General features: G+C 41.5%; 1 protein-coding gene across 4 annotated transcripts in view; it reads right to left on the bottom strand.

The window, feature by feature from the left end:
• The window catches only part of ADAMTS18 (ADAM metallopeptidase with thrombospondin type 1 motif 18), a 103728-nt gene that overhangs the window by 45616 nt on the left and 36322 nt on the right, over positions 1-21790 (bottom strand). For 3 of the 4 annotated variants that reach the window (XM_081202688.1, XM_081202689.1, XM_081202690.1), the window contains exons 4-8: positions 21042-21318; positions 9398-9597; positions 5555-5638; positions 4868-5027; positions 3788-3893 (exon numbers count right to left, since the gene is read on the bottom strand). In XM_081202688.1, coding sequence (XP_081058814.1) covers positions 3788-3893; positions 4868-5027; positions 5555-5638; positions 9398-9597; positions 21042-21318 — 827 coding nt within the window. Of the gene's footprint in view, positions 1-3787; positions 3894-4867; positions 5028-5554; positions 5639-9397; positions 9598-21037; positions 21319-21790 lie in introns of those variants that run through there. The other variant, XM_081202691.1, reaches the window with a different exon arrangement.

Raw genomic sequence — 21790 nt, 5'->3', positions numbered from 1 at the left:
GTGCTCCACATGGGTAAGCAGTTGGAAATGACAACTGATACAGAATGCAATTGGTTTGGTTGATTGGTTGATTGGCTGATAAGTTGGAATGTGTGCAGAAGAGGACGACCAAAATGATAAAGGGCCTGTAAACCTTTGATTGTAGATGTGTCAATCATCATTTCACAAAGGGCCAAACTAGGTATGAAACCAAAAGTAGAACAGGTTGGTTCCAAAGGGTCAATGGAAGCAGGAGTCTTCATCTGATGGAATGACTCTATCTGATGGAAAGTCTCCTTCTATGAGGGGAGAAGACTCCATATGTCAGAGAAAGGGAGCCTTTGGATCCAATCCCATATCTTTAAACATACAACCAGCCCATATATGCAAAACAGGGAAATGGGATCTGATTTAAAAAGCAAAAGTGGTGTTTGAATCAAGCACCGGTTGTATCTTTTTATGTGACTTTATGTTCAAGTTGTGGAAGTTTAACTGTCAGGTCTAGTTTCCTCCAGATTTCCAGCTTTAAAGCCTCTGGCTTTTGTAATTAAACTTGAGCTAAGCTGTGGTATCCTTCATTTTGATGGGAAGGAAGTCCCATCAAACTTTAAATGATTTATTTGACAAAAAATCCTATAATTGTTTGAAACGTTCCCCCCCATCTATAATTACTATCTGACTGCTAATAGGATCATTAGGCAACACTTCTAAGGATCATCTGCCTCTAGGCATCTGAAGGCCATTGCTGCCAATTTCCTATATTATACAGCTGAAAAGGCACACGCTTGGACAAATGACAATGGAAGAAATTTCTAGCAGTTATTGCCAAATGAAAGAATTGCAGTCTTTCCAAGATACTTTTTTTGGAAGGCATTTCATAAATCCTTCCTGTCCGGATATCAGCATTCATATGCCAAGCTGAAAAAGGAAGGTTATAATAGGAAGAAGAAGAAGAAGAAGAAGAAGAAGAAGAAGAAGAAGAAGAAGAAGAAGAAGAAGAAACAACTCCTAAAGGGAATGACAAATGATCTGTATTACTTAATGATAAATAGAAGAAGAAAGTAAGATGCAAAAATGTGTGCTTATTACCCAGCTTTATCTAATTTTCTCTGGGCACAATCAATCAGTTGTAGGAAGTGTCTTCTTGCACTGCTCCTATTTAATTTCTATAGGGCTTCTACAAGAGAGCATGACACCAGCATTCTCTTAAGGAGTTAATTCCAATACAGCAGAAACCAGGAACCTCAGGAGAAATTATAGCATGCCCTCTTTGTCTGGCTCCTAGGACTCTCCCCCAGGCCCCTCCCCTGCCTATCTCTTTCTCTCTTCCCAGGTCATACCCCTCACCAACCCTGTTCTGTACTCTCCTTGAGTGCTTTTGCTTGGTAGGAATATGTCCTTAAACTGTTTGCATGGTGGATGGGCATAGAAGCCTCTGACTTTTGCATGTCTGGTATGTGCAAAGGAAGAGATTAAGTTCACTGGTAGTGCATCTGCCTTGCATGCAGACAATCCCCAACATCTCCAGACAGGTCTGGGAGGGGCCCCTGTCTGAAACTGTGGAGCGCCACTGCCAGCCAAGGTTGACAATACTTGGCTAAAGAGACCAATGGTGTGACTCAGTATAAGCTTCTGTGTTCCTATCTGTTGCTCTACTTGCTTTTGCTTCTGGCTCCACCCACATTTCCCTCTATGCCCCCACAAAGTCAATGGGCAAAGTTGAAGCCCTTTGTTGCAGGCACCCACAATCTTCAGTGTGAGATGGCACCTATGCTGGGGAGAAAGGAGATTTCGTGACAAGCCAATGGAAAGACAAGCCAATCTGTGCTATGTGTTGTACTGCTCTGAGAAGAGGTGTAACATTTCTTCATGGCTGACGCAATGTCCAGCCAATCAGTGATGAGCAAAACAGACTTTTCCAACAGGGGAACCTGATCCTAGGAAGAAGGTTATTGGTATGAACCACTAACAGTGTGCATCCTTCTCAATCCCACCAACGCAATTATGTACATCTATAAGGTAAAGGTAAAGGTACCCCTGCCCGTACGGGCCAGTCTTGACAGACTCTAGGGTTGTGCGCTCATCTCACTCTAGAGGCCGGGAGCCAGCGCTGTCTGCAGACAATTCCAGGTCACGTGGCCAGCATGACGAAGCTGCTCTGGTGAACTGGCACCAGAGCAGCACACGGAAACGCCGTTTACCTTCCCGCTATAAAGCGGTACCTATTTATCTACTTGCACTTAAGGGTGCTTTCGAACTGCTAGGTGGGCAGGAGCTTGGACCGAAAGACGGGAGCTCACCCCGCCGCGGGGATTCGAACCGCCGACCATGCGATCGGCAAGTCCTAGGCGCTGAGGTTTTACCCACAGCGCCACCCGCATCCCTTGTACATCTATACATAGCCTGAAAGATATAGTTCTGAATTCCATCAGATATTTGTTCCTGTTTCCCCCCAGTGAAATCCCTGACAAAGTTACCACTAGGTTTAGGATGAGCCTTTAATTCCTCATTTCCTTTCAGATGGACCTGCAAAAGGACCACTCATATAGCCATGAGGTCACAGTCAATGCTCTACAGTATATTTACACAATGAGAACTGAATAGCTCCAAGCAGTCATGCAGAATCAGAGATCCATGTAGCAAGTGAATGGGATGACAGCAGCATGCCCATTGACAAAAGGGGACAAGCTGAATGGAACTGTCAAGCCAACAATGAGGAGCTTCTGTGCAGGATGTGTTTTCATACAGATTCCTGAACAAAAGAAATTCTGGATTTAATTCTGCCTCCGTGCTCAAAGCCACGGTTAGCCTGCAACTGATACCTTGGGAACGCAATGTCATAGCAAACATTCATATATATTTAAGTGCAACATTCATCAATCCCTCATCTCAAAAGTTCAGGTAGCAAATAGTTGATTTTAAAGATCAAATGTAAAATAGCTGATTAAAATGCAAATGTAACTAAATCATCCAAAACCTCAGATCCCCAACCCTCCAGTGGGTTTAGGCTAGGGATGGGGGAGAAATTTAATTCACTTCACTTTTAAAGGTGAATCTCTCAAAGCTGAACTTTCTGAAACAGTGTGAGAACTGAAACATAGATATCCTTTGAAATTCACAATTCTCTAAATTTTGTGATGCAGTTCTCTAAACGTCAAATAATTTACAAAAATGCATATCTTAGGCAAAAATATGCATTAAAACTAATGAAAATAACATACAAAAATGCCTTATATTTGGAGATGTTTGCAAAAATGTGTGCATCAGTCAAAATTACATACAAAACTATTTGAAACTACATACAAAACTATTTGAAACTATATGAAATGCTGAAGAATTTTCAGCATTTTTTAAAAAATGCTAATTGCTCCCACCTCTACCTTTGGAGTTGCCAGTTTAAATTCAGGCCAATGATGGAAAAGATCTTCCTCTACAGGGGTCAGCTGATCAGCACAGATTGTAAATCCCACTAAGGATCAGCTGCACTATGAAATCTCCCCTAAATCTCTTTTGAAGTTTTCCCCAACACTCTAGAGCAGGTTTGGGGAGGGCATGGGATGTGCATAGTTGGAGTAGAAGGGGGAAAGTCCCATTGTGGAAGCAGAAATCCTTTCACTGATGGTACTTAGCACTGCATTAGATAACAGCTGTAATGATGGAACACTGCCGGATCAGCAAGGTCATAATCTTCTATCAAACATAATAATAAAATATCAGCCAAAGCAGTGTGTGTGTCTGTCTTTAGTAATAATAATAACAGTCTTTTAGTAGCTTGTAGGGAGGGAAAGACTCACGAGGAATAGCTTACTTGTGTCCAGATTCATGGGCAATAGTAAATGCCAAACCAAGCCCCGTGTCCTCATTGATTGTACAACTGCGGTATTTACTGCACATTCCACTGATTGGAGCAAAACCTGCCAGGGAAAGGATGGTTGAATGGCATTATATCTTTATTCTGCTGCATAACATCACAGAGATTCAGAACATAGTTTGTGTTAGGAAGATTTTGTGCTCATTTAAGCTTTGTCATGTAGAAGAATGCACAAGGCAAACTCACATGCACATGGCAATGCTGGGCCCGATCCAAGAAAAATGCATTCTGTCTGCAGCAGTTAGCCTACAAAACTAACACAGGCTCCTTTTCTCTGCTGACTCAACAACAGTCCTGTCAGTTAGGAAAGCTATTCTGGAAAAGGGCGCCAGCTCTTTCCTGAAGGTCAGCCAGAAAGAATGAGAGTGCCCTTGGCCAGAGATATTTTCAAAAATCTGAAGCAACCTGACTGCATTGAATATTCCCCAGGCACAGTGCCCATCCTCCAGAAGACCCTTTCCTTCATTTCAATACCACTGAGTCCAAAATGCTGCAGATCAGATAATCCTGTAGAAAACTGTGAAAGACTGACATATAAACTTGCTACTTTCAAATTGACTCATTTGTGCTGGGCTGCCTTTGGGACTGGATTAGTAATGAAGGTAAGTATGTTGTTGAGGGGAGGGCATTAAAATTGGGAAACTCATATGTGGTTTTTGGGCACTGTGCCTCCTTTGATTCCTTATAACATGACCAAAGCAAAGATCATATTCCAAGCTATTCCTCTCAAGTTTCTTTCATTGTTTTCAGTTTATTTTAAAAGCTTCTTGTTGTAATGATTCCTTAACTCTCTGGAACTCTCAATGCTTTTAAAACAGGCACAACTTTGCAGCTGGATTGCATCTACCACAATGTGAGATATTTCTCAGCCGTGATACCCTATAATATATCCTAGCAAATGGTTTCCTGCCTAGGAAGCCACCCCTCCCAGAGCATCCATCATGTCCATCAGCCCCATAGCTGGAAACATGTGGATGACACAATGTTGGGGGAGGCTGCCATAGAATATGCCCATACCTAAAGTGTCGCATGGTTCATTCTTCCAGGAGCATATATCAAATCCAGTAAGCAAGATGGCATGGTCATGACGCTTCCCATTCTTTCCAACCAGAGCTGATTGCCACTGGCAAAAACTGTTTAATGACTGGTCTGCATGGTGGTTGATCATCAGTCCACCCTACAGACAAGAAAAAAAATCTACTACCAGCAACTGAAAAAGGAAGAATTCTTCAAAGGCAATGAAAGTCTTATGAGGAAAGATCTACAGGGCCAGATCAAGGGAGAAAGGGGGTGTATGACCTGGGTGGCAGGCTAGGTGGGCAGCAAAATTCCCAGTTGGCCAGGAATGGGGGAAGAGACTTTTCCAAAGGGATTGGCTCCAAAGCCATTGAGCTGTGTCTCCTTCTCCTCTAAATCTGGAAACAGAGGGTGGGTGATTGCTGTTGTCACTCAGCAAAAGTGAGGCAGGAGTGGTGGGGCTAAGCTGAGGGTGCATGCCAGAGAAAGATGCAATGAGATGGCAACAAGCCTGCCTTGTCACGGTGCCTGCTTTCCAGGCACACTGTAGCCTCAATCATTGGTAGTACAAAAATGGCACATGTTCATATGTATGATTTACAACATCGTGAGAATTCCCCTATGGAATTCCGTCTGTGGAATTGAGTTTGTATACAACCTCTCTGAGTCTGATGAAACATCACTTACGGGTTCCTGTTCCAGAAGAAGAAGGCTCACAACTACAATATTGATGTCACTTCCAATTGTGCCATCCTTAAAAAGACTTGATACCTATGTGAAGGTTAGCACAAACAAAAAAGAAAGGAAAATAACAAGTAGTAAGCAAAAGGAAAATAAGTTTTTAATCCATCCCTTCACAAGTACTATATTAAATGCAGACAGCATGGAGATGTGCTGGATGACATATTAATTTACAAAGACATGGTCCTTCAGGAAATATTTCTATGCAGTTCACAACATGAAATTAATTGGATCATCAGTCTTAAACATTTTTGCAGACAAACATTAATGGCAGTGACAGCCCAATGTCTTCAATACAATAGCCTGATGATTCAGTGCCAGAATTTGAACTGAGTTTCTTCCAGGTTCACAGCTCAGTTGCTTACCAATGGTCACATCTGAACATTGAGTGAGCCACAGCAAGCCCCAAGGTCATGTGCCCCCCTCTTTCCCCTTCCTCTGGCATAGCCACATAAGGAGGCAAAAGGAAGCTTTCACTTCTGTTTTCTGTTAACCACACTTTAGTGTTGCATTCAACCCCTAAACAGTGACCACAGCTAACTATGGTTTGGCAAAACAAGCCAGTTTCATAACCCATCATTTGAAGTGAAAATTAACATTAAGCATATTGTGTCAATTTAATGACATCACAAGGTGCAGTTAAACACCCCTGGGTAGTTACTTATGGGAGAAGCTGTTCTATTCCATACCCAGGTGTCAGGGCTTTAAAGGTCAACACCAGAACCTTGAATTAGGTCTGGAAATGAATTAGAAGCAAGTGCAGGTGAAAAAGTACTGTTGTAACCCTGGTTAGAACTTCATAGGGCAAGAATTGTGCCTGGAAACAAGCTATGAGCTAGTACAAAAAGCAAGTGTGGTATTCCTTCACATCCTTCTCCTCTGCCCTTAGCTTCAGATCCAACCATCTGTACCCTGTCCCTCATTAATGAAGGGTGACTGGACTGATTTCCAAAGAAGGAGGCATTCAGACTTCTGAGCAATGCTCTTGCTAGCATAAGCAAGGGGAGAGGTCAGAAGGGGAAGGAAGGAGCAAGTTCATAACCTTATTTCCTTCCTCACACCGGAGCAAGGCTTAATCACTCAAACAAGGGCTTGGGTTTGAGTCCATTGTGCTCTTTAATTTAAAATGACACAGCTTCTTGCAAGTACAAAAGCCATGCGTGGACCAGGCCAAGCACTGCTGTGAAAAAGGAAATGATTTAAGAAAGAAAAGCACATCTCCATACATATATTTCATTCTATCTTTGCTACACAAGACCATCAGGCCGCTTTGAACCAAAGCTCTGCCAAGGATTCTCTCATTTCCATCTGTGCTCTGGAAGTCATATAGTCAGCACAGCCAAACCAAAAAAATACTGGCAGGGTGGTGAGGGAATACTCCATTTGCTGAAAGTTTACCTTGTTTCAACACCCTCCCTCTTGCTGCCACCCTCCATTATTGCCCCTCCCCCACAAGTGTATCTATGCACTTGTGCACATTTATGTTGGTTTTTTTTTAAAAAAAAGATAACATTTGTGCACATGTTTCCAACACAAAAATAGTTATCCAAACTGGTTTACAATTAAAATTAGAATAATTGGGTTGTATTCAACATAGCACTAAGATGAGCATTCTGTCAGCGCAAGGAATTCTCCTTGCACAACAGAATGTTCTCTCCCTCTCTCCAACACCACACAGCCCCTAAACTGCCAACTCAAACTCTCAACTTGGGTGTTATGATTGTAAATTTTATTCCAAAAAATAGGACAGGGTCCCAACAAAGGTTGAACTGAAGGTTACAGATTCCTAAGGCATGGTAGGGCTCTACAATACACGGCAAGGCAAAAACGAAGAAATTGTTCCAACACTTGACACACACCCTGAGCTCCCCCTTTTAAGAGCAGGGGGACACAGTTATTTGTGTTGTCATTTCCCCCAGACCTGGGACTGGACAAGCAAGCAGTCAGACCTGTAAGTAGACAAAGTTCACAAGGTCTCTTCAAGCCAGGCAGTTACCTCCACAGAGACAACTGGGGCACCTCACCATCAAATCTATCCTTAGGTGCATCCCTTGAGATGGATGGTCCCTTCCCACTAATGGGAGGCACCAAGGCCTCTCAAACAGCAGTGATATTGTGTTCAGGGCATCTGATTACTTTGGTTCAGCTCCAAAGGCCTTCTAGCAGTTCCCTCATTGTGAAAAGTGAGGTTACAGGGAACCAGGCAGAGAGCTTTCTCGGTAGTGGCAACTGCCCTGAGGAACGCCCTCCCATCAGATGTCCAGAGAATAAACAACTAAACAACTAAAATTCCTCAGCCCAGTATAACTGGAGCATCTCTTCCCCCATCCTTCAGCCTGGACAGAGGTCCTCCTCCGAGGGTCTTCTGCTGGTTCCCTCACTGCGATAAGCAAAGTTACAGGCAGAGAGCCTTCTCAGTAGTGGCAACTGCCCTGTGGAACGCGCTCCCATCAGATGTGAAGGAAATAAACAACAATCTGACTTTTAGAAGATATCTGAAGACAACCCTGTATCAGGAAATTTTTAATGTCTAATGTTTTACTGTTTTTTATGTGCTGTAAGTCGCCCAGAGTGTCTGTGGAAACCCAGCCAGATAGGTGGGGTATTATTATTATTATTATTATTATTATTATTATTATTATTATTAAGGTGGGTTGCTCTTCTGACTACCTCCTTGGCCCTTTCTCCCAGTCCAGATCCCCACTTTGGCCCTCCCTGAGGTCAGACTCTTCTCTCGGTTCTTCATTACTTGAGTACTATACAGTACTATAAGTACTCGGGTTAAGTACTTAATTTGTTCTGGAGGGCCGTTCTTAACCTGAAACTGTTCTTAACCTGAAGCACCACTTTAACTAATGGGGCCTCCTGCTGCCGCCGCGCCGCCGGAGCATAATTTCTGTTCTCATCCTGAAGCAAAGTTCTTAACCCGAGGTACTATTTCTGGGTTAGCGGAGTCTGTATGTAACCTGAAGCGTATGTAACCTGAAGTGTATGTAACCCGAGGTACCAGTGTACTCTAATCCTCCAGCACCTTCCCCCAGGCTGGGCACCTCCAAATCACCATTCTCTACCTTGTCATCTGACTACTCCTGTGTTCATAGGCTTCATGACATGAAGCAAATCTGGGGGTGGTGCAGGGTGCACAGAGGGTGAAAAATCCCACTGCTCTTGCTGAAATCTTGCATTAACAGGACAGGGTATTGGAACAGTGCCTACTGCAGGCAGCAGCATCTACTGTTCTTCCTTATCATCATCATCACCACCACCACTGTTGGGGCCAGAGTGAACAAGCAAGATGCAACAGTGAAGGGAATGAGCAGGTCAAGGACACTCTTGGTACCAAGGTGTGGGTGCTCAATAGACACACAAACATGCCAGCCCCTAACACTGGCCCCGGTATGTAAGGAGCTTGAGTAGATGCTTGTAGCATTGCCAGCTAATGACAATTTTCTAGGAAGCTCATCTCAAAATGTACATTGTGGTAAGTGGTTCCAGTAAGTGAGGTGGCAGAGGCTGGTAAGGAAGGCACTGTCAAGCTTACCAGACTTTGAGAAGGTGTTGCAAGGGTTCCAGGGTGCTGTCAGAACCCTCCCAGCTCCCTTCCCAGTAAACAAGAAAAATTCACTGAGTGTGTAGATGGGGGGGGGGTTAAAGAAATGGAGAGCAGTAGGTTTCCCTGTCTCTCCATTTATTAATTTTACTTCCCCACCTGCCTAACCAATGTGAGTGCAAGCTGAGGGCTTCTTGTACTGTATAAAAGGATTCATCAGCTGCACCATCCTTTCTTACCATGTTCATGACAGTCAAGATGTACGTAGTCACATTCTCCTTGCTGTGCTTCTCCAGCATTTTCCTGTCTGCCACAACTAGAGTTTCAACATTCAAACTTCCACTCTTCTGACTTTTAATGGGGGATCTTTTCAGCCTTGCCAAGCTCCGATATTCATCAGACAGGATGAATGTGTCCTCTGTGGGTGGTTTAGGTGTGTCTAAAAGGAAACAGAGCAGAGATTTGGAAATTGCTCAGAACTGACTTTTCTTTCTTTATGACCAGTTTAGCTCAGTCCTAAAGTGTTGAGGGACTAGAACCCTGAATGAATCTAGGATATTGTGATAGATGCCAAATGCTGATTAAAATGGGTTGTTAGCTGGGGAGTCCTTTTCAATACATTATTAAGTCCTGATTTGTCCGTCTTTGTTAATTTTCTTTTTAAAGACACTTAATACAACATGTCACAGAGAGGGGGGGAAATCTATCTCGAAAAGAATGAGTTTCACATGCTGATATGGGAAACATTTCTAATTTCTACCTAATTATTTGTTATCTCCCTATGGGGCACGTGCGCGCGCACACACATTCTCCTGTATATCTAGGGACCAATTCAAAAAGCTATACTGTGTGTGTGGCCCACTGATGATTCCACACACCCCAGGCTGCATTGTACACCAATCTTCAGAGCAGCAGCAGCCCCAAGAGCACATGCACAAAGCAAACTGTGCTAGCATTGTTGCAACAGCAACCAATATTATGGTTACTGCTTTGGAATAAAGTTGCAGGAAACCTGTTGACCATAAGCATGATGCCTTCTGGACCAAATGAAAACAGAAATCATGCTAATTTATCCTAACAGACAAAGTTTCAACCCCTCCATCAAATAAAGGATTCTAAATGAGGGTTGAAACCATGCATTTTTAAGAGAGTTGAAGGTGGGATGACCAATGAGCCATTCTTTCTATAATGAATTTTATGTGCTTGTGGATGAACTGAATAGCTTAGCTGGTAAAGCATGAGACTCTTAATCTCACGGTTGTCGGTTCAAGTTTCCTGCATCACAGGGGGTTGGACTAGATGACCCTGTGATCCCTTCCAACTCTGCGATTCTATGATTCTGTGTCTTTATCATACAGTACTTGCACTACTAGGCACATGAGATTTTGAAGGGCTGCAGAAGCCTACACTCAGGTCTCTTTACTCATGACATGTCAAGGATACATCTGAGGATGGGTGATTCAGTCAATTTTAGTTTCTCCTACTTTCTCATTTTTTTCCAATCTTAAATTCAGTCCTGCACATTTTCGCATCTCTTTCTGATCTATTTGTTTATTTTTAAAATCCTCATGAAAATGTGTCAGCATTGCAGTACAAATTTCTCCTAATATAAACACTTGTGTGCAATTTTGCCTAATATACACATTTTTACAAAACAGTTTCCCCTCATATTATGCATTTTGCATGTTGTTGTTATTAACACAGACATTTTATGCACACTTTACCCTAGTATATGCATTTTTGTACACACTGCTTGGCTGGCCTACTTTATTGCAAAATTTGGAGAAGTGTGAATTTTGACAAGTGACTATGTAGTTCACATACTGTTTTGGAAACTACAAATTAGGTACAACTTTCAATGTGAAATGAAATGAATTTCTCCTCTATCCCTTGGTAGACATTATTTATTTTAACAGCACACCTAAAAATGTTAAGTATGAATGCCTGTACATGTCTGCTTCGACAGCTACTGTGCAAATGGAATCCTGGAATACTAGGAATCTTGACTGGCTGCAGCTCCCTTGCCTCTGCATAATTTGTGAAATGACTCAGAGCCAACCATGGGATTTGTATCTACAGCATGGGAAACATTGAATTGTATCCAATGCTAGTTCAACTCAAAGTTGACCCATTGAAATTAATGAACATGACTAAGGCTCATTAATTTCGGTGGGTCAAGTCTGAGTAGAAATTAGCTGGATGCAACTCAACACCTTAAACTTTTCATAGCTTCTCTCACCAGACAAAGTATTTCTGTGCCCAATGTTTTATTATAGGGACAGGTAGATAACTATTGTTACAGCTAAGTTAAGAAATATGTGTCTTATCATACTACCTTATTTTATAAATCCAGACATCCCATCATTTAGCTGCTTTTTCTATTTCAACAACATTATTATTTCCCTTCTGTATAGCTTTTCTCTGTTGCTTGAGTCATCTGATACAATCCGTTCAGAAGTCAAATGGTTCCTGATCTCTGCTTGTAGCACCCTGAACTGTGTGGTGAGATCTGGGTGACTAGGACCATGCCTTAAGGCTGATGGCCACTCTTAATGAACTTTGGTTTTGCTTCCTTCAAACCCTGGAATTTGATGTATCTATAAGCTCTTTGCCATCTCTCTTACTGTGTCTGTGTAGAGCCTTGCTGAATAGAACCAGTCTTGATTAGAGTAGAAACTTCCATGTACTACAGTGATACAAAGGAGCAATTATGGTAATGTACATACAGCTTATACAAATGGGCTTCAGCTACTCTTCCCATCTGTTTTGCCTGGCAGCACCACCTTTTGACAGCTCTGGATAGTTCCAATTGAGCTGACCCAACCTGAAGCAATCAAGGGTTATATCAATCCAATTTGACCAAAGCCCAGATCGACCCAAATTGGCCCAATTTGATTTTGGCATTCTGCATCAGCTGAATCCAGTGCACAACCCTACAAAATATGCTTTTCTTTTATATATATATAAGATATTTATTAAGATTTTCAAAATATTACAAAATGAAAATGAAAAAAAGAAAAAAATACAAAATAAAAAAATGGTTAAAATCAACTCCATCTTTCCATTACTTATTTTTCATTAGCTTATTTCCCGGACCTCCTCACGCCTCCCTTTTTTGTATTCCAATTCGGTTTGTTGGTTCAGCTAATCCCTACCCTCTTTGTTTATCCTAGTCTTTAATTTTAAAATATTATGACATTAAATTTTTACCTAAATAATCCATTTTTCATATTCCCTTATAATATTACAGCTGAAAACCGCTTAATTTCTATCCAACATCATTCTAACATTCATCAATTTTACAATATTTCCGCAGATAGTCTTTAAATTTCTTCCAATCTTCTTCCACCGACTCTTCTCCCTGGTCTCGGATTCTGCCAGTCATTTCCGCCAGTTCCATATAGTCCATCACCTTCATCTGCCATTCTTCCAGAGTGGGTAGCTCTTGTGTCTTCCAGTACTTTGCAATAAGTATTCTTGCTGCTGCTGTGGCATACGTAAAAAAAGTTCTGTCCTTCTTTGGCACCAATTGGCCAACTATGCCCAGGAGAAAGGCCTCTGGTTTCTTCAAGAAGGTATATTTAAATACCTTTTTCATTTCATTATATATCATCTCCCAGAAAGCCTTAATCCTTGGGCACGTCCACCAAAGGTGAAAGAATGTACCTTCAGTTTCTTTACATTTCCAACATTTATTATCGGGCAAGTGATAGATTTTTGCAAGCTTGACTGGGGTCATGTACCACCTGTATACCATTTTCATAATATTCTCTCTTAAGGCGTTGCATGCCGTAAACTTCATACCTGTGGTCCATAACTGTTCCCAGTCAGCCATCATTATGTTATGTCCAACATCCTGTGCCCATTTAATCATAGCAGATTTCACCGTTTCATCCTGAGTATTCCATTTCAACAGCAAGTTATACATTCTTGACAAATTCTTAGTTTTAGGTTCTAACAGTTCTGTTTCCAATTTTGATTCCCCCCCCTGAAAGCCAATTTTATTGTCCAAATTGTATGCCTCCATTATCTGATAATAATGAATCCAGTCTCGCACTTTGTTTTTTAGTTTCTCAAAACTCTGCAATTTCAGTCTATCTCCATCTTGTTCCAAAATTTCCCAATATTTCGGCCATTTGACCTCCGTATTGAGCTTTTTCTGAGCTTTCGCTTCCATCGGTGATAGCCACCTTGGGGTTTTATTTTCCAATAAGTCCTTGTATCTTATCCAAACACTAAACAGTGCTTTCCTGACAATATGATTTTAAATGCTTTATGTGCTTTGACCTTATCATACCACAGATATGCGTGCCATCCAAATACGTTGTTAAAACCTTCTAAATCCAAAATGTCTGTATTTTCAAGAAGTAGCCATTCTTTCAACCAGCAAAAAGCTGCTGATTCATAGTAAAGTTTAAAGTCTGGCAGGGCAAATCCACCCCTTTCCTTTGCATCAGTTAATATCTTAAATTTTATTCTGGGCTTCTTGCCCTGCCAGACAAATCTAGAAATATCTCTCTGCCACTTCTTGAAACAGTCCATCTTGTCCACAATTTGCAATGTTTGAAACAAAAACAACATTCTAGGCAATACATTCATTTTTATCGCAGCAATACGGCCTAGCAGTGAAAGCTTCAAATTTAACCAAATTTCTAAGTCTTTTTTCACTTCTGTCCAACATTTTTCATAATTGTCTTTAAATAAGTTCCCATTTTTGGCTGTCATATTAATCCCCAGGTATTTTACTTTCTTAACCACTGTCAAGCCTGTCTCATTCTGAAACCTCTCTCTCTCAATCGGTGTTAAATTTTTCTCTAAAACCTTGGTTTTTAACTTATTCAGTTTAAATCCTGCCACCTGACCAAATTCTTGAATTAATTCTAAAACCCTTTTAGTACTAGATTCTGGCTCCTGTAGCGTCAATACTAAGTCATCTGCGAATGCTCTTAATTTGTACTGTTTAGCTCCGACCTGTATACCTTTAATCCGCTGGTCCCTTCTAATCATGTTCAGCAAAACCTCCAGGACCGATATAAAAAACAATGGGGAAATTGGGCAACCTTGTCTTGTCCCTTTTTCTATCTTAAATTCTTCCGTCACCACATTATTTACAATTAGTTTAGCCTTTTGTTCTGAATAAATTGCACTTATACCGTTTTCAAAACCTTGGCCTACCCCCATCCCCTGTAGATTCTTCTTCATAAAACTCCAAGAGATATTATCAAAAGCTTTCTCTGCGTCCACAAATATCAAACTGCTTTAGTATTTATGTTCACTTCTAGTTTTTCCAGAATATCAATTATATTCCTCAAATTGTCAGACAAGTGTCTTCCCGGGAGAAAGCCCGCTTGGTCTTTATGAATCTCTTCCATCAACACTTTTTTCAATCTCTTGGCCAAAATGTCTGCAAAAATTTTGTAATCCACATTAAGTAATGATATGGGGCGGTAGTTCTTAAGCTGAGTCTTTTCAGTCTCTGTTTTCGGTATAAGTGTAATGTACGCCTCTTTCCACGACTCTGGTGCCCTTTTCCCTTCCAATATTTCATTGCAGACTTCCTTTAAAGGCTGTATTAACCACTCTTTCAAGGATCTATAATATCTAGAAGTCAGCCCATCCGGTCCTGGAGATTTGCCCAATTGCATGTTTTGGATGCCACCTTCTACTTCCTGTTCAGTTATTTTATAATTCAACATTAATTTACTTTCTTGAGAGTTTTTTTGTAATCCGTTTGTCTTCAGAAATCGGTCTATGTCCATTTCTTTCTGTGGCCCTTGTGTGTATAGTTGTTTAAAGTACCTCTGGAAACAGTTTCTAATCTCGGTTGGGTTGTGTATGTTCTTTCCTTCCACTTCTAAATTTGTGATAGTATTTAATTTTTGTCTTTTTTTTCATTTGCCAGGCCAGCAATTTCCCACATTTATTAGCTGATTCAAATGTTTTTTGTCTCATTTGTTTAATTTTCCATTCTATTTCCAGATTCATCATTTCCATATATTGTACTTGGTATAACTTTATTTCTCTCAAAATCTCCTGCGACTTTGGTTTTACTCTCAATTTCTTCTCACTTTCTTTTATTTTCCCCAAAATTTTATCTTTCTTCTCATTTTGGCTTCTCTTCTTTATTGCATTCTGTTGTATCAGGAACCCTCTCATGACAGCTTTGCTTGCGTCCCAGATTACTCTTTTTTCCACATTGGTGCTCATATTTATCTCAAAATAATCTCTCAAGATTTTTTGGGCCTTCTTAAGCACTTCTTCATCTCTAAATAAGGTGTCATTCATCCTCCATCTAAAGGAGCCAGTTGGTGTTAGTTTCATTTCCATCTTAACAGCATTATGGTCGGAGCAGGTTTTTCGGCAGATTTCCACTTTTCTTGTCTTTGGTGCCATTCTTCTAGTTACCCATATTTGGTCAATTCTAGTCCATGTCATCTTGGCTTCAGAAAAGAAGGTTCCCTCTCTTCCCAAGGGATTCTTTGCTCTCCAAATATCAACTAAGTCCAAGTTGTCTGTCATCTCGAAAAATGTTTTAGGTAGTCTACCATCCTTGGTGACTACCTGTCTTTGTGCCTTATCCATATTTGTAGATACTACTCCATTCATGTCCCCCATCAAGATCAGATTATAGTCCAAATAGTCCATTAAGGTCTCATGCAACTTTTTAAAGAATTCAGATTTCCCCTCATTCAGTGCATAAATTCCTACTATCAAAAATTTCTCTCCTTGAACTTGAATTTCAATTGCCACAAATCTTCCTTGATCGTCTTTAAAAATAAATTTCGGTGATAGTCTCTCCTTTGCATAAATCACAACTCCTCTTTTTTTAACTTTATCAGATGAAATAAACTCCTGTCCCAGTCTCTTGTTAATCAATACTTTCCTGTGTAGCCTTATAACGTGTGTTTCCTGTAAGCAAATCAAGTCCAATTGTTCCTTTTTTAGTAAATGAAAAACACCTTTTCTCTTCCGAGGAGAATTGAGACCATTACAATTCCAACTTAACAGTTGCAGAGCCTTGATGGGGTTACTTCGCTTTACCTCCAACTGCGCCAAGTGTTTGTTCTTGTTCTGTCGGTGGTGTCACTTTCTCTGGACCATGCAATCCAAAAGATAAGTTTGCTATATCTAGTATTCCTTTTTCCAGTGCTTTTGGCTCTTCTCTGGATTCCGCTTCTTTCTGTAGATCTTCTCCGTGGTCCTTCAAAAACCTATCTTTGTCATTGACTGATCTTATTTTTATCTTTCTTCCTTTATATTTAAAGGACAGGCCTTGAGGGAATTCCCACCTAAAGATGATTCTATTACTTCTCAACAGGGCAACCAGATCTCCGTAGTTAAGCCTTAAGTCCAAAAGATGTTTTGGGATGTCCTTAAATATCTCCACACTTGAGTTGTAAATTTCTAAAGTCTTTTGGTAATGCAGATTCAAGATTTTGTCTCTCTCCTCTTTTGTTCGAAGGGTAATCAAGCAGTCTCTCACCTTGTTCTTCCTTCCTCCTCTTCCAAGTCTAAATGCACTCACTATCTTAAATTCTTCCTTCCCCAAATCCTGTTGCCAAAAATCTGCAAACTCCTGCGTAAGAAATTCAGTCAAGTTATCTTTCTCAAGTTCTGGTACAGCCCTGATTCTTAAATTTCTTTGTTTCTCCTTCAATTCAATCATAGACAGTGTCAAACCGTGGTCCTCAAGTTGCCTATAAATCGGTGGTATCTTCTCTTGAGTGACAGGTGCTATATCTTTTGCTTCTTCGGCTATCTTTCGGGTCAAAGCAGATTCCTGTAACAATTTTTCAATAGACTCTGTGTTGGTATTCACCTTCTGTCCCAAATTATTAATGCTTGTAGTGTTTTGGTCAATTTTAAATGATGCTTCAGCTACTTGTTTATTTGTTTCAGCTACTTGTTTAGTTAAATTTTCCAAAGATTCATTAATTTTCCCTAGTGCCTGAGCCAAAATGTCTTCGGACGACATTACTTTTAATTTAACTTGTGGAGGTGCAGCCCCTGGTAATCCAGATGGTCCAGAAGGGCCAGATGTTGAAGCTCTTCGCTGCGACGCAGTATCTGTCCGATAGGGTCTGCCAGACCTAGTAGTTTTTTCCTGAGTCAATTCTAACTTTCCTCTTCCATCTGCCATAACACTCTCATGGGAGTCCAAGGTCGATCCCACAGCTAGAATTTGTTTTGAAATGGAAAATTCCCCTAGCTCAGTTGTTATTGTAGCAATGTCAAACCTCCTATAGGGGGACACAGTAGCAGCCAAAGCTTGCAACTTTAAGAAAAGAAAATAGTCTTTATAAGTCCCCCAATTCACAGGGAAAAACAGTTTCAGTTGCACTTAATCAGTTACTTTAGTCAGTTACTTTAAAGCCAGGAGAAGTCCAGAAACACTGTATCTCTCTTGCAGAGTTAGCTGTCAAAAGTCCTCTGCTTATCGATAGTGCTTTTCACAGAGCGGCATTCCTTGTCTCAGGGCAGTCCGTTCCCAGGCTCTAAGCGGTGGATTTTAGCTTCCTTTCCCTCTTTTTTTTGCAGATAAATACAGTTCGAACCTTTCCCCCCTCCTCTCCTGCAATCCAGAGGGGAGATCGCTTTCCTGATGTTAAGATTTAAGTCTTTTTTCAAACGTCTTTCAGAGTTTCCGCTTACAGTCTCTTTGCTTTGATCTGTTTACAAGAAAGAAAGGCGGACTTCCTGTTTATACCTTCCCGCTTCGGTGCCGAATTAAGTTATTTTTCCCTTTAAATCCAATTTAATCCTACTCACGGGTAGTTACTTTCGAAGTCAGATTGTCCCAGGAAAAAGTAAGTGCTCTCCGATAACGGCTGTGAGGCTTCACTCCGCGGAAGAAGCAGTCAACTCTCAGCACCGCGCCACTCACCCCATCTCGCTACGGAGCCCTTAAACGGGTCCCTTCACTGTTTGGGGGGGCGCAAAAGGTGCCCGCCGAGTCCCCATGTTCACAGGCTTCACCCGCCTGTGATTTTTGAAGGGTCCCCGCTTTGCCGCAGCGGTCAGACCCGATCCCGTGGAGCTGGTCCCTCAGAAGCTCAGAGGGAATCCGCCATTACCAATGGCGCCAACCCGGAAGTCCCAAAATATGCTTTTCATTCACTTGATCATACATATGCTACTCTACTGCAAAAAAACTGTGGCAAGAGAACGTTTGGGCCATTTGAGCATTATCAAGCCATTCTGTGCTAGACAAAGAAGTGGGTTACAAGACTGGTCAAATCAGGTACTGTAGAGATCAGCAGTATTACCAGATGAAGCTTCTGCTTGACTATACTTATCTATTCAAACTGCAAGTAGGAATCACATGTTTCGGTGCTCACAAATATGTAAAATACCTGCATAGAGAAAATGGACACATTGGGGGGGAAAGCTCTACCATAAGGTATGTTATGGTTTATTTATATCCCACTTTTTGGTCCAAAGGCCTCCAGTGCAGTGAACAACACATTAATACAAAAGAAAAGTACAATAAAGAGTACAGCCAATCAATCATGTCACTTTTCATTTGGAGACCAGGCTAACACAGAGAGAGACAGTCACAGAGAGGGGGGAAGAGAGGCTGCTTCAGCCTTTCACCTAGGAACAAACACATCCACAAGCAATAGTCCATGCCAGAGGTCCCTCACTCTTGCCATATTTCAAGGGAGAAACTTACTCTCCTTCGGAATTTTCCCTTTGGAACTCATCCACCAGTGGCAACCCACTACCAACTGCAGCCTCCAAATAAATAGGCTTCCCCCTTGGAAACCAGCCACAACTGTGTCAAAATTCTTTCCAAATGCAGCTAGCTGGCCAAATCTTTTGACTGTGCCAACAAGCTACTGTTCTGCAGCTGCAGAAGGAAAGGGTTGGAGAGGCAAAGATGACATTCACCATATTTGACTACCCTGCTAGCTACTATTTTGGAAGTTGACTTGGGGAAGCAAGGTTTAGCTAAGTTAAGCAGTCAGGGGGTGGTCTGTAGATTTAATGATGACTCCCCTATCTTGTCATACTTCCCCCCCCCCCACCTCATCTTGTCATACTTTATTTGAGAACTGGGCTCTAGCCAGAAGCAGGTTGCTGGTGGCGTGAAGCAATTACACTATCTTTGTGGCATGTGGGTCACTACTGTTTACTGCAGGGAAAGGGGCCAGGCAATGAGGAGGTTAGTGCAGTACAAATGCACCAGACCAATCCAGTGCACCTGCCTGTGCATAATCACCAACCTCAGTCTCCTTTTTTCCCCCTTCGCTCACCAAGTGACTGAAAAGCAACAAATGGGGGTGCTTTTCTCTCCTCACCCCCCCAAAAAACGGATCCATTTGTTCCCTTCCTCTTTCTAGGTGGTGAGAATGGCAGAGGTAATCACATGGTCCAAAGACAGAGTACTCTGAAAAATGAACATAACAGGCATGACTATCTAGAAAGATAGGAAAGATAAAGGACTGATATTGATGCAGTACTGCTGTTTAGGCACTCCAGTCCTGGGATCCATAGCCTGGTCCTCAGGCTGCCACTGCCTCCCCTAATCCTGCACAGAGGCTTTGGGGGGTGGGGGTGGGGCTCAGGGAGAAACAGCAGCAAGAACATGGGGAAAGATCAGTTGTGTGAGTAAATTTCCGTCCCCTTGCCTTTTGAAGTCAAGCCACAAAGCACATGACTTCATTTGTTTAGCTGGGAATATGAGATTATATGCTCTTCACATAATATATATGTTTAGTGCATGCAGACAGTAGTTTCTCAGGCCACCTTGTCCTGAGATTAGTCTTTTCTTTGCTGTTACTATTAAGAAGAAAAGGGTTATTGAAAAATGGGGGAAGAATTTTACTAAAGCGTGACTTGCTAAACACGATCCACTTGGCATGCCTTGCTCTGTAATTATGTATCTTGGGATAAGTGGCTTGAAAAGAATGCTGACTAATGCTGATTCTATACAAGCTGCATGTTGAGTGCAATTATTAAAGAAAGTTAAAAGGGGCAAATGTTACACATATGCCGTAAATGCTGCACTGTGCTAAAGTTTTCTTTTTCCCATTATTATTTTTTAAAGCTGATCTATTACAAGTATGGGTTTAACTAAGCAGTCTTTTTAAAAACTACAACAAAGTCATCTTTCAAATTGAAGCAAATGAAAAGCACACAAATAAATAACTAGGACTCTAATGGGGAACACCAACATCCAGAAAAAACAAGGAATCTTAGATGAAGCTGCAGCAATCAATTCCCATTGTAACTCAGGTTTGCTTTCCTAATAAGATTGTCAAATACATCCAGGTTTGGTGTTCATAATGGGGATAAGCACGCAAACAAGCTATCCAAAGCAGTCCTAATCATGGATTAATCTAGGAGAAATGAATTTGTGGTTGCCTCTTGCCCCTTGAACTCCAGATGCTTAAGGCCAACATGCCCAGAGCCTCTGTTTATCCAGAGTTATGGATTTGGGAAGCTATGTTTGCAGGCCAGTCTTTGCCAACCTGGTGCCTTCCAGATGTTTTGGAGGGTAATTCCCATCAGACCAGCCGCAATTCCACTCCAATTCTACATGCAATTTAACAATCAATTCCTCTTCCCCAGGAACTCTAGAAACTGTAGTTCTGGGAAGGGAATTGGTGGTCTCCTAACAACACTCAGCACCCTTAACACACTTCAGACTACAGTACACAGGATTCTTGGGGGGGGGGACTGTTTACAATGGTACGATAAGGCTTTAAATGTATAGTGCAGATTGGGGGAGGCACTGCTCACTCTCTTTTATTTGGACATTTTTTTAAAAAAAAATGCAGCAATCACCAAAGCAATGCCTGCAGACCACCGCAAAAACAAACACCTAATAATCTAAGAACTACTACATCAAGAAAAGAGATAGAAAGTTTCCTTACATACATTTCTTGCGACGTCCACAAAAATGCTGCTTTTGAAACCTTCCGTGGTGGTAACCGTGACCTTGGACGTGAGACTTGTGGGCAGTGTGATTTCTGTCATGGCCAGGGGGGAAGTGATGGGGATTGGAATCTACTTTGTGCACCTTCTCTTCAGCGGTCCGTTTGTACAATACATGAGGGTGGTGTCCGGCAGGTGGCGTATAGTGGTGTTCCTGTGCTAGGTGTTGAGGTAATGGAGATATAAGGAAGTCATTCTCCCGTGTCCTTATCAAACCTGACTAAAGAGATAAATATAAAGAAAAGATAAGGTTATACTTAGGTTCACTAGGCAAAGAGTTTCTCAAATGCAGCCACAAGGAATCTTAAGAGCAGGTCACCAACCTGCTCCATTGCCTTGTATGAGATTTGATCACACTATGGACACATTCACACCACACATTGAAAGCACTATGATAGAGTCTTAAACAATCATGGCTTCCCCCCAAAAGGATTCTGGGAACCATGGTTTGTTAAGTGTGCTGAGATCCGTATCCCCCTCCCAGAGCTACCATTTCCAGAGTTCCCTGTGATGATGGGTTGATTATTAAACCACTCTAAGAATTGTAGCTCTGGGCAGGAAATAGGGGGTTTCCTAACAACCCTCAACACCCTTAAAAACCACAGCTCACAGAATTCTTTGGGAGAAAGTGTTACAATTTTCACAATTAAAAACACACAAACTGATGTGGAAATATGGAGGATCAAATTTAA

Source organism: Podarcis bocagei (genome assembly GCF_964188305.1).
Source record: "Podarcis bocagei genome assembly, chromosome: 7".
NCBI lineage: Eukaryota > Metazoa > Chordata > Lepidosauria > Squamata > Lacertidae > Podarcis > Podarcis bocagei.
The sequence above is the reverse complement of the archived record's forward strand: the minus strand, read 5'-3'. Positions and strand labels throughout refer to the sequence as shown.